The sequence below is a fragment of the Oenanthe melanoleuca genome, chromosome 1 (genome assembly GCF_029582105.1).
Source record: "Oenanthe melanoleuca isolate GR-GAL-2019-014 chromosome 1, OMel1.0, whole genome shotgun sequence".
Classification (NCBI taxonomy): domain Eukaryota; kingdom Metazoa; phylum Chordata; class Aves; order Passeriformes; family Muscicapidae; genus Oenanthe; species Oenanthe melanoleuca.
Window position 1 is genome coordinate 18,933,336 of NC_079333.1, and position 13,611 is coordinate 18,946,946.

Here is a 13,611-nt window from a genome sequence, read left to right on the forward strand (position 1 = left end):
CAGAGAAATCAAACAGGACAAATATGATATTATATCAGCAACTTTTTGTAATACTAACACCTTTCACTTTCTTTTTCTGTGGTCTTAGCCAAACTGTACAGGATTTGTGTTAGAAAAAGGGTCTCTCTCTCTCTCTAGCAGGCATAAGCCTTTTTTTTAATGGCTGGTAAGTTAAAATGGCATATTCACATTAGCAAGTATTTTTAAAAGTACTGAAGATAGCAATTAACTGCTGAAACAACTTTCAAAGGATGATAATGGCTATCTCCATCACTGAAAACTTTCAGCTAAAGCTGCTCCTTACTAAGTAGTAATTACATTAATGGGATTTTTTTGGTTCTCTTTATTAGTAAATTAAAATAGATTATTTGAATTTGTTTATCCCCAGGCTGTAATACAAATATCCAGAGCTTACCACACTCCTTTAAAGGTCAGGAAATCTATAATTATATTCATTTATCCTGTATATTGAAAGCTTGTACCAAACCAACCTAAAAAAGCAGGTCTCATTTTCCTCTTTCTAGAATGAGGTCCCTGGAAGCATGTACAAAACTAACAATTGTACAGGGGGAGGAAAACAGTTCAGGCAAAAGCATCCACTCTGAAAGGTTTAAAATAATTTTATTAAACAATCGTGTTTTACATGTCATCAGACCTAACCCCTGAAGTGCAAAAATGTTTCTGAGGTATTAAGACTGGAGGAAAACAGGCACAGTATTGGTTGTTAGGGATACTGCCCTACAGCACAGTGGAATTTGCAAACAACAGGCCTTTATACAGCATTTGCAGGATCAGAGAAAACTGAGAACAAGACTGTATTTGTCTTTAGCCTTGAGAGCCAAAAAGCCCTGATCATTAGCCAGTTCTGTCACATCAGTGAAGACACAGACACGGGTAACACAGGATGATGATAAATATCAATGAGGTGTTTCTAGGCCAATATGTACAGTACACAAAAGAGGAAATTTAACTGCTGTATGTGTGACCAAAATCCCAACTGTCTATCCAGTCCAGCTTAATATGTTGTGTCTATGGTGGCCTCTAGTACCAGCATTTTTGTCTACACAGCCAAGCCACTGCCTTGTGCTCCTCTTTGAGGGCACCTGTCACTCACACTCACTTCAGGCAAATCTGATGTTCACTAGACTAACAAGAGCCAACAGCACAGTGCTGCTTGCAGCCTGTTATCCTTCTAGTTGCCCTCTTCCCCTCATCCATGCAGTGAACAAGTCTAATACAGAAAATCTGCTAAAGAAATGAGCACTGATTGATGACTCTTCATGTGGAAATGAAAGCTTTATCTGAGAACTGAAAAACTCACCAGACAAAACTTGTCCTTAGGAATTAGTATATTAGTGAGATTTTTACTCTGTTGCCAAATTATACTCAAAAAATAATTTTCTGTGAGGAAAGTTTGGACAATACTTAATACATGATATCTCCACAAGCCAATGGAAGATATATTAAAGAAAATACTTCCAAATTACAAATATGTAAAAGTCACTTGTTCCAAGCCTCTCTTAGGTTATTTTTAGCCAAGACAGCTGAAAACAAATTCCTCCTGAGACACACTTGTTTTTGTGAAAAATGTAATGACAAAAGAGAAGTTAGCCTTATCTTACTAGGTGTTTATGAACTTAAGAATTGCTCTGAATATGTCAGCCTTTGCATTAAAGTGGTATATTTGGAAAAGCTCTCATCTGCAGCCTCTTCAGCTTTCAGACCTTACTGAGCAGATGGAGACAGGAGCTCTATTGTCAGCACATTCACGGGCAAATGTCATGCAGTCTGATCGCAAACACAATTGAGATTCTCAACATTTTCTAGGCTTCTTACCAACATCACTGCTGCTTACCTACACAACATCAGCTAGCAAATCTACAAGTATAGAATAGCTGGAACAGAAGCTGGATATCACTGGAGTGTTGCCTTAATATAACTTTTTAATGGAATCATATTTCACAGATGAGAAAGGCAACCCCAAACAAAAAGTGCAAACGAATCGTCACTTTCAGTTGAAAACTGGGTTCCGGATGCCGCTCAGGACTGAAGTGTTGGGCCAGTTTCTGTGCAGAAGGGTTAGAGAACACACAAAAAAGAAAATGCTGGAAATTCCAAGGACAACTATGCCTGAAATCAGCGCACTGGTTACTGTGTTCATCTGGAAAGGAGGTCCGTTTGGGTGAGCTGCAAGAGAAGAAAAACTCTCAGGTAAGATCTGGTTTTATCTCTCATGAGTGCCAAACACTTCTTCCTTCCAACACCCAATATACTGTATAATTGCAATGAAGGAACTAAAACTAACTGTGCCTCAGAATGAGCACCTGTCTACTTGGATAAAGCTTATCTAAGTACATTTTGAAAACAATTATTAATTCTTTCAATATCAATGATGCTGGGGGATGTGCCTTCTAAGGCATTATCCCTCATCTGCTGGTGACCAACCTTGACCTGTGCTACTCAAGGCAAGACTATCATGGTAGAGTATAAGGATTTGTGGCCCAATCAAGGTAATGAAAGGATTTCTTCCCCACTATCTACATTTCAATTCAAAGTTTCTATAAATCAGCAGACATGTCTGGCACCAGATATTCGACATTCTGGAACTCAGAAAGGGCTTCTTAATAGGTTTATCAATTCTCAGATACAAAAGGTGACATATTTCATATTTCTTGGAGTTCAGCAAGCTGTTCATGGACCAGTTCTGAGATAAGGGGGCACACACATCCACAGATGGCACTGTTTTTTCCAGCAGGAGGGGAAAAAAGCATTTGACTACCAATGAGAATTTCCATTACCAGTGGTGGAGAGTGAGGTGAAATGACAACACAGCCTCTATGTGAGAAACCAGACTGCTCCTCCTAGGAGCAGCCACCTGCCCTCAACACCATTAATCCCACCCTCCTCACACCCAAGCTGAAATTAAATCAGCACTTTTGGTCTGGTTACCCTCCCCTTCCCAACACTGTTGTTTTTTGACTGCTACAGCAGTAATCTCACCTCTCTCTCTACCTCTGTGCTCTCCATGGAGACAGCAACAGGCAAAGCAAAGGCTGTTGCTCTGGGATGGAGAGGCTGCTCCTTTTGTTGGATGGGAAGGAAAGGTAGCAGCCATTAACACAGCAAACTGTGTGCAACAAATAAAGAATTTGCTTTTTATTATTTTAATTATATCCATGGGTAGAAGCACACCAGGGAGCAATTAATTACAGGGAGAACTCTCCATGACAGACAAGAACAGTAGCTGCCTTTATATGTTCTTAATTGAGTAAAAAAAGGAACAAGTAGTGTTGGAGTTCAGAGGACAGGATGGATTCCTTGTTCCACTCAGTCCTGTTATGAAGAAACACAAGATGGGATGGCCCAATGATCATCCTTTCTCAGCCATTGTTACCAGCAGAGAACAGTAACAGGCTGAAACAAGAGTCCCAAGTGCCCAAAGGAAAAGCATCCTAAACTTAAAGAGCTGATCTCCCCTGCAGCCTATTTCCTTCACTGCCCTACCAGGGCACAAGTTCTATCCAAGTTCCTCCACAGGCTCTTTGTGGGGTTAAATGCTAGGAGAGCAGGAGCTGAAGCTCTGACCTGCTGGCTTTCAGATATGAACCAAGCTAGATTGCACCATAAAAATAAATTTCCTGCTCTACTCCCGTGTGGCATGGACAAACTTTCCTGCTTAAGTCTGGCTTTGCATCTAGTGGCTATAATGTACCCTTCCCCCTCATATGCTGTAGCATCAGATCTTAATTTCAATTTCATCACAGGAATTAAAAGTTTGAATGTAGCTGGTGTTGATTGCACAAACTAAACTGAGAATTCTATACAATTCCTTTCTTTTCACTGCATGTTGGTATTAACTCATTCGAGCACCAAAAAAAAAAAAAAAAAAAAAAAAAAAATCCCACTGCATAGATATTAATCAAAATGGTTAATCCTCAGTTCTGCTTCCCTCATAAACCCTCTCTTATGCCTCTTGGAATTCTGATTAACTTACCAAGCTCTGAATTGTTGGTTGGCGTCTCATCTACATATAAAAACAAAAGGCATATATTATACTTTTTAAATACCTCTGCTTACCTCCTCCCCTCTTGCAACAGAAAATCCAATAGTTGTAGCTTTATTTTAAAAAAACATCAACTCTACTTGCCACATTGACTAGCAGCTTTTAGCATCTCTGTTAAAATATGGACATATTAAAAAATGGACAAATAATATTAATTGCATGCTGTTCCTTCATGTTTAATATCAGGAGACATTAAAATATTAATTAATATTTTTAATGTCTTGTGGAAAAACAAACCAACACCACCTTAAATCAAGAATCTTTTCATTGAAAAGGTGGCCAGTTCTGTTGTCTCCCTCAGTAGCAACACAAGCATAAGCACAATGCTATATATAGGCCCCTTCAATTAATCATATTATAAAATAGCTCTATAGGAAAAAATTTAAGTTTTACAAGAAAAAGTATGTCAGCGACCATAAATTATTACAAAAAAAGCTCTTTTCACTATGCTCATTTTCCTCTTGGCTGTTACCTAGTGGTTTTATATTCAGGGTAACATTTGTATTTTGTCTTCAGTTTTTACTTGCTTACCAATGTCCATTACAGAATTACATTTCTTGACACTGTTTTGTGGGTTTTTTGTGCAATCTGTAAGCACAGCTGATGTATGTATTTGTTTTGAGCAGCTGTCTCCCCAGCTTAAGTGAGACATCCATCAAAAGCTACATAATTTTAACTTCACAAGTAGTTACCTGCTTTGTTTCCCTACAGAGACTAAAACATTTTCTTTTGTGAATGTCTTCTGCAATGACTTATTTTAGACTAACAAAAAAGACTAACATTTCTCTGAAAAGAGCCAGATGTTAGAAACATGAAGCACACAGGAGAAGGACCATCACGCCTTTGCAGCAGCACCATTCAGCTCCTACCAAGGCAGCTGCATCAGCAGCTCCACTGCCACAACAGCTGGGGACAGGCCTTGGGCAGACCTGGTGCCTTGGGGAGCCTCTGCAGGTGTGCACAGCCCACCCTGGGACAGCTGCAGCTCCCCCCTAAATGAGGGAAGTGAGGGGCTGCACATCTGTGCAGTCCTACTGCTGGCATGGTGAGCCAGGAGCAGGAGGTTTGATGGGCTCTGGGCAAAGGTATCTGTGCTAAAACTAGACCAGAGATGGCTTTGAAAAGAGTCTGAGCACTTCCATGCAGCATCACAGTGCAAGGCAGAGCTCCACTCTGGTAGTCCTCATCCAAAATTTACCTAAATTTAAAAAAAATTATCCAAAATTATCCCAAATTATTCACCATCCATACAGTTTTGATCAAGTTCTCGCATGATCTTCCCCTTTTTAGTTTGTTAACTATAGTTTTTATAAACCTCCTGATTCTTATGAGTTTATTTTCATAATGGAAATTGACAGCAGGACTAATTCCCTCTTTCTGATCCAGAAGAAAAAGGGAAATGCAAGTGAGATTGAGGGGCTTGCCCAATGCCACTCATGAAATTTGTGGCAGAGTTTAGAACTGAATCCCATATTTTTTCAAGTACTTCCCATTAAACCATCCTTCTGTCAGCCTGAGTGGAATACTCCAACAGCACACTATGAAGATGGAGAAATCAAAAAAACTTTTACTCACCCACTTTTAGAACACACCTAAAAATTATTTTCCTTCTTTCAGCCTTATTAATGATTTTATTTAAACAACCTCAACAGTTGTCATGAAATTATAAAATTGTTTATCCTTTCTTTGGGACCATTAAACATCCATTAGATCTTTGTTTGATGCTATGCAGTATTTAAAGGTAATTGATAAGTATCCTTTTTTTTTTAAATTGCATTCACAGCATTTGAATCATGAGCTATATTACCTATCAGGGGCTGCTCATGTAAGAAGCTGTGTCTAGTTTCCATTCCTTGCCTAAGGCAGTATTACTCCAGCACTCTTGTTTGGCTGAACAAATCTGTCATTCATTTCCTATATGTACTCATGTATGCAACTTTGAAGTTAGTTGTGCTCACTTTCTCTTGGCTTATCAGATGGCAGCAACTCAAATGGGACCATGTATAAGGCAAAAAATTCACTCACTTTCAATACAGAAATGCTGCTTATAATGGAGCCCATTTGTTCTAGAAATGGTCTCTTGTCAGGTGGTTCCCCATTCTGGAGGGTCAGTTGCTCTCTTTGTGTACAGGTACAACTACTTGGCATTGAAAGAAGGATTTTATTTTCTCAAGTTTTAAATTAGTTTTCCTAGACCAAGTTCAGTCCTACTCTCAGCAATCCTAAACCTAAGACTGCTGAAATCAGTTGCTAAACTGCAATTATAAATATCTGTAATTTGTAAAACTTAAACAGCAGTCACATGATTATTTCTTTTTCAGAGACTGCTGGTCAAATTTAGAGCTGCCTTTTGCTTTTTTTTGTTCCCTAAAACAATTGGCAATAAAAATGAAAATCAGAAGATTTCATCTTAAATTTAAAGCAGTGGATTTTGGCCCACTGTTTAAAATTTAGAGTGGTTTTGTCCCATTTCTTTCTTATAGCTGAATCTAAGACTACTGTGCATTAATTTTAAGTAACATGTAGATAACAACCCAGAGGGAGCTGGAAGAAATGGTGAATAGAAAGTGACCGTGAATACTCATTATCCATCCAAATTAAATTGCAACAGTGAACACAGTACCTTAAATTCTATTATCTCCAGTGAAATCTGACAAAAGAAAGAAGTCAGCCCACTGAGTGTGGACTTATATCATGGCCTTATAACAGTATCCCACAGCAATTTTATTGGAGGAGGAAGCATGTGAGAGCCAAACAAAAATACTAGCTCAAAATTTCTACCAAACAAAGCAGTAAAAAAATGTAGTAAAAAATACTCAGCAAACTCACAGAGAATTCACCCTTTAAGTCACTGCAAATTTACATCAAACTGTAAAACAAATCCCCAGGTTCCTGAAATTCCTGCAGTCCATAGAGAAAGAGTGTTTATTCCTACCACTCCTTGTAATGATGGGGCCAGCAGAGATTACAGCATTGCCAGATGTGCTCTGAGGGCGCCAAGTTGTCCTTCCACCAATGTCTCTTCTTTCTCTGTTACTGCAGATCTGAGTGGTCAATCAAAACAAAATCACAGATTGAGTGCAACAGAATTGTGGCCTTTTCGTGCTTCCTGATGTAATATGAACTCTTTGGTAAGCAATACTACAACTTTGATTTTATTTCTTAGCATGCATTAAACTACTTTGCAATAAAAACATCTGCAATATTGCCTGGAAGTGCATCTTATAAATTCCTGCTTGCCATTTTATTTTGCCTCACTTTGTTTACAAAAGTACATTGCTGTTGTGTACAAGATCCATCTTATAGTATATTAAATTTTCAGTAGTTAATTTCCCAAAGCTATGTTCACAGACAGTTTTCCCCAACAAATCTGTTTTGCTTGACAATCCCTACTCTAGCAAGCTTCTCGAGTGAGAGTTTGCACATCTTGCATGGAGTTCTAAATAGCAATGACACACTAAAACAATCCCCAGCACTCTCATCTGGAATCCACCTCTAACATTTGTAACCTATCATCTATCTTAGTCTAGGGTACTCAAGCATGCTTCAAACACAAGCATTTCCTTAGTTTCAGCTTCTTGTGAAAGAACTTCAAAAGCCTCAGAACATAAATTGAATGCAGAGCTAATTATGTAAATGTGTAACATAAAAATATAAAATAACATACAAAATTTCAAGAGTATACTGAACTGACTGCACTTTAAAATTCTAAAGGGGAAGTCATTCAGTAGGGAACACTGCTGTGTTCTGAAGACATCACAGAAGTTCGAGTTTATATATTTATTTAAATTTTTCCATTTCCAAAATATATTTGTTGTTCCTGATACTTCTAAAATTAGCCAATTTTAAATAGACATAACCTCATGAATTTCAACAAAACAATAGTTTTCAGATGATAAGGAAGATGATAAACTCTAAAAGGCATGGTGTTTTTTTCACTACGAGAAACTTTCACAAATTTTCCTTGTCAGTATAACAGCACTTCCTATAGCTTTAACTTTTCCATAAATTATATTCTAAGATATTCCTCTTCACTGTGATGATGGATACCTTACTACTATTATTAAAAATATCAACCCAAAAGCCATCTCAGAGCTGTTACTTTTAAAAATTAAGGACCACAAGGCAAAGAGGTCATTTCTCACATATTCAATAACTTGTGTTTTGCAGCTCTAGTATTATTTTATCTCCAGAGGACAGTACTCATTTCCATATTCTTCATTAGCTGTTTCACATTCCTTCAGACACAAAAAACATTCTTACTTCAGTCTCCACAAATCGCTTTCATTCTGTGCCACCCAAACTTCCATAACCCTTGCATGCAGAACTCCAGCGTGCCTGTTTTATATCCAGATAGCTACAACTTACTGGCACGAGGAAGGGGCAGTCATCTGCTCTGCACAGCTTTGTCACACAGTGAAGGAAGACCGTGGACATCTTCTGGTTCTTGTGCTTGACAAAGCGAAACACCTCGAAGGAAAACCGGCCCATTTGACTCTTGCCGTTTTCAATTATGGTCGTCTGCGGATCCTTGTCACAGCTAGTTTTTGTGGACAAGAGTGAAACTGGGATGAGCAGCTCTGTTAGTATTTTAAAGCTCTTAGATGAGAAGAAGACAGCTTAAGCAGCAAGTTCAATACTTTAGCTCCTTGGAAAAGCACACAGGGCAAATATCTGCAATCTGCCTGTGAGGCTGCAGCTTCCTGTGCTGAAACACATTCCTACAAAAACACTGGTTTGTTTTGCAGCATCACAGTTATAACCAGGGTACCATTTAATTCCAGTGCTCAAAGAAACCTGAGACCTGAAGCAAAAAGCAATCAAGTATGCTAACCAGTATAGACAGTACATCTCCAATAGGTGTCACAGATAAAATTTAATCTGAGATACTGCCCAAGATGTTTTTCAAGGTTCCAATTCAAATAAATGTTATTACTGGGAGTAGAAGTAGGAGAACCTATTTATATTTAATCATTTGCTTAACTACTTTCCTGGACTGAAGTCTCTGATATTTTACATCACTGTCATTCACCACATTTACCCTTGGTAAAATAAAGGCCAGTTTAGCCATCCACTTTAAGCATTTTTATTATCTCTAGTAGAACTACTTTGGATATATGCTTTTCTACCTTCATAATTCTTATGACTTTGCACCTGCTTCTTTGCTTATGTTCACACACAAAGAAATTCTGACATGTTAGCCCTTGGTCCTGCCTACTAATAATGCTTACACTTTCCAGGCAGATTGGCATTACTACTGAAGAGATTTATAATTCTTTTTTTAAAGAAGGACCAACAAAATACTGGGTTTGCACAGGACCCACCTGAAAAAAAGATCATATCGAAGATCATCACTAGGATTGCCAGATGGTGTGGTGTAACAGTAGTCCATCAAAACATTCCACCTGCACAGGGAGTAAAGGGATAGATGAGGGGAATGGCAATGCAAGCATGGGGGTGTGAGTGAGGTGAGATGAAAGGACAGTACAGAAAAAGCACACAAGCAGGTAATGCAGGCTGTTACAGTGAGACGGAGTTACTGTATTGAACAGGTCACATGCAAATCATCCCATTTCTTCAAATACTTAGAAGATTAAATAGCACAACACAGCAGCAGAATTTTATAAATCAAACCATGTGGTTTCATGTAAGTCAACCACACACCAACACACATTGCACATCTCCTCTCAGAAATCATGGCCACATGGGACTAGAAATCAAAACCAGCCCACTATTAAAAGCCCTGGGTTTTCCTGCTAGGTCCAACAGGGGATTTTCTTAAATAAAAGTAACATAGGATTTAAAGTACAGTTCAGGAAAACTTTCACAACGAGAACTGCAGCAAAATATGCATTTACTGCCAAGGACTTGACACCCTCCAGCTGAGAGCAGTGATTATTGAACACCAACCATTCTTTTGAAATACAAAAAGCTAAGAGGAAAGACAGATGCTTCTAAATCAGATAAGTAACAAGAGCTGAAAAGCAAGCAAGACAAGAAATAACATCCTTTATGGTACCTGCCATCAAGGTTGGTTGCTCTCACAGCTGCATATATTTTGGTTTTCAAAGGTAAACCTGTACTTGGAATAAGGAGTTGCTGGCTGTAGGTTGAATCCTGTAAAACAAACATTGCCTCAATTGAAACAGAAATTCCACTCTAACAACCCATCTGCATCCAGACTGGGCTCTTGGCAATTTTTCTGACCCTTCTGTGTAGGATGATTTTTTACTTTGTCCTCTGTAAGGGAAGAAGCAAAAAGCAGTGCCAGAGATATTGCCTACAAGTTTGTCTGTAAAGACTGGCTTTGCCCCATGCAACAATTTGGGAGAACATATTTAATTTTATTTATTTATTTATATTTAATAAGGTGGTTGGAGCAGTGATTAAAGAAAACACATAATTCATTAACACTTCAGTAAGTCTCCCAGAGCTTAACAGGCAAACATAGAATAATAGAAGAGCTTTACTGGGTTATCACATTGCACCAGGAAATGTTGCTAAGGCTATTTGAATTAATGGAGATAGCAATGTCATGAGATGTTATATATTTTTAGCTATAGTCTGAGAGAACAAAGACATTCTGTTATGCAAAGTGTAGTTTCTAGGAAAGCTGGCTTGTTGAAAACTACAAATAACAAACATTTTCATTTAAATTTTAGTATTTCGAAAGAGCTGTTTCAAGAAAGCTGTATTCAACATAGAAGGTGGTAATTCCCCAAATACTGCTACTTAAATGCAGCTGTTTTATTGGGGCTTTTTGTTCAAAATTTAAACCATCAACATCACTTTAGGAACAAAGCCATGAAACAGATCTGTGTGACAGGTACTAGTAGAGAATATCAAAATGCACTGTCTGGTAAGGTCACCCATGTCAAACAGATTGCTAATGCAGATAGCACAGTGACTCAGCATTGTTGAGACCTCTTGTGAAAGGCCAAAACACTCAATACATATGAAAAAAACTGGTAAATAGGATTTCAACCAGGTTCACTGTGGCAAGCGAGACCACAGCAAGCAGCAGCTGACAGCACAAGAAGGTTTACACCAGAGATCAAGTGATTTTTTTCAAAAAATGCCAAAATCAACAGCATGCCCAGTATCTAATCTATGCAGTATTAGAGGCCTTCAGGTAGGTTTGCCTTCTTTCAAATTAATTATACATTTTTATAACACTTAGCTCTGCCACATTTTGCTACTGATTAAAAGTGCAAGACCCTCACTATTACACTCCATAGTTGCTCTTTTATTCTTTGAGAGTAGTTTTTATTCATTCTGACAGACATTTGCAAAAAGGTATAAAAGCACATAGCCACTTAGGCTCTGAAAGCCCATTAAACATTTTGCTATTAAACTCTATCATAACAGCTCTTACCTTTCCTAACAATGTACTAGCATCACAAAGTAAATCTAAACACTTTGTGACAGAAGACAGAGGTAAGAAGATGAAGAGTCAATGTTAAGAAATATCACTGCAGTTAGATTTGGAGAAGGAAGATGCTTGCAGTCACAAAACACATCTGTACACATCTCCTCACTAACAGCAAGGGTGGACATGAGCCTTGAGGCTCCTCCTAAAACCAGGACTAACAAGGATCAAGTGAGCCCACAAGGCACTCCCAACAGGGAAAGATGCAGGCAGTGCCAGAGCTGTCCATGTATTTATCCAGACCTGGGATCTGCCAGCCTTAGCAGTGTTATTCATGCCAGTGCTGCTCACCAGGGCCAGTAATGTGACTGCTGTCAGGATGAAAAGCACATTTTGGTCATGGTCAACTTGCAAGCTTACAGGGGTGGGAGGATGACAGTACACTTTTGCATGGGACATCTGAGGAAAAAATTTGCTCAATATGACCATCAATAGCATTTATTACTGAGTTAGGCCCTGAAAGAGTCAGCATACAGTGGTCAGTGCTTGGCTTGACTGAGAAATTTGCCTACCCTCATTCTGCCCCATCTTTTTAATCACAGGTTTATTTAAAAATGAGAGAACTATAATCAGCATTTTAACAGATTATAGGTTGTTATTTGGAGCTCTGCTCTTTCAAACAAACATGATTTTTTAGAGCATGCCATTGAAAAATGTCCTGTTGCAATATTTATAGCTCATTATGTTCAAAGCATAAAGCATTGACTTTTAAATCAGCTGCATGAATTATAACTCAGCAACACGATGGCATGAATAATAATGCAAAAAAATCAGATTCATAATTTACAAAAAATGATGCTTGATAGATTGAAAATTTGATATTTAAATCAGGTATTTAAAATGTATGAGTAAAAATTTTGATCAACACAAAAATATAATTTCAGGGATTAATTTAAGTAGAGGTCCTTGCATTTTTCATGTTTTAGTGTCACCAACCCATTTTACATGGTAAAAGCTTTTACAATAATGCATATTCAAATTATCTAAAACATAAGGAAGAAGCATTGGATGAAAATTGTTATAATTATTAACCCTTAAAATCTTTAAAGTCCACACCATAAGGCAACATCTGCATCAGGCTATAGGTTTGGAACACATCCTTCACAACAATCACAGATGATCTAAACACTCTGATGATGCTTGAACATTAAAATACCCCAGCCAAAGTTCTACAGTTCATTGCTAAGGGAATAGGTCTGGAATAATTTTACAGAATACTACAGAGTACTCTCTGTTTAAGCACAAAGCACCTATACATACACAGAAACATAATAAATGCAAACAAAATATGCACTCTGGAGTATGATTGTTATGGCTACAATTGATTAGTCATGTGGCACTACCAACTGAAAGCCAAAGCTGTAAATTGAGGAACTGTATAAATACAGGACAAAAAGACTGTCTGTCCTCAAAGACCAGCCATATAAATACAAGACAACAGGTACATGCAAAAAAAAAGGAAAAAGGAATTCAGGGATGAAAGATGCCTGGAAGAAAGGCTTGGCTCATGGGAGGAGTGAAAAGGAAACAGCAAATTATGAAGAGGTCTTTGGTCTGCTACAACAGTTTGTGTCCACATAGCACAGAGATTCATTTAGTCCAGGTCATGCTGTTATTTTTACTCACATTGTAAAGCAACAAATTCAAAGTGCTGATAAATGTACCATTGTTCTCTCTTACAGAAATAGCAGCTGATGACCTACAACAGAACCAGAAACCAAAAACCATCATGAAGAAAGATACCTTATTTTTTTGTTTTTTTGCATACTTCAGCGGGCTTTATCATTAAAAAATTCAATGACTCATATCACAAGGAGTTAATTTATGCATTTGGGTTATAAACTTCAGAAACAGGAATTTATAGTGGAAATACTGACAGTCTTAACTATGCAGAAAATAATGGATGCTATTTGAAACATGAATCAGAAAAATAATTAGCAGAGAGGCAAAGTGACAAAAAGGAACTCGCTTTACATGATGTACAAGGTTTACTCATGGAAATATTTTCTCTTGCATTCTATATTTACAAGCTTACAAACTATTTCATGAAGAATTTCTCTTTTTTTCTCCTATAATTTTTCAGAACATCTGAATTTTAAGGGAAGTTTTACATTATCTA

General features: G+C 37.8%; 1 protein-coding gene across 4 annotated transcripts in view; it reads right to left on the minus strand.

Annotated features, from left to right (window-relative positions):
* Nucleotides 1-604: 604 nt before the first annotated feature.
* Nucleotides 605-13,611, minus strand: part of ZPLD1 (zona pellucida like domain containing 1) — a 95,685-nt gene continuing 82,678 nt past the window's right edge. For all 4 annotated transcript variants that reach the window (XM_056502786.1, XM_056502764.1, XM_056502797.1 and 1 more), the window contains exons 6-12: nucleotides 13,119-13,191; nucleotides 10,083-10,180; nucleotides 9,388-9,468; nucleotides 8,432-8,603; nucleotides 6,999-7,107; nucleotides 3,995-4,024; nucleotides 605-2,187 (exon numbers count right to left, since the gene is read on the minus strand). In XM_056502786.1, coding sequence (XP_056358761.1) covers nucleotides 2,012-2,187; nucleotides 3,995-4,024; nucleotides 6,999-7,107; nucleotides 8,432-8,603; nucleotides 9,388-9,468; nucleotides 10,083-10,180; nucleotides 13,119-13,191 — 739 coding nt within the window. In that variant the 3' untranslated portion in view covers nucleotides 605-2,011. The remainder of the gene's footprint in view (nucleotides 2,188-3,994; nucleotides 4,025-6,998; nucleotides 7,108-8,431; nucleotides 8,604-9,387; nucleotides 9,469-10,082; nucleotides 10,181-13,118; nucleotides 13,192-13,611) is intronic.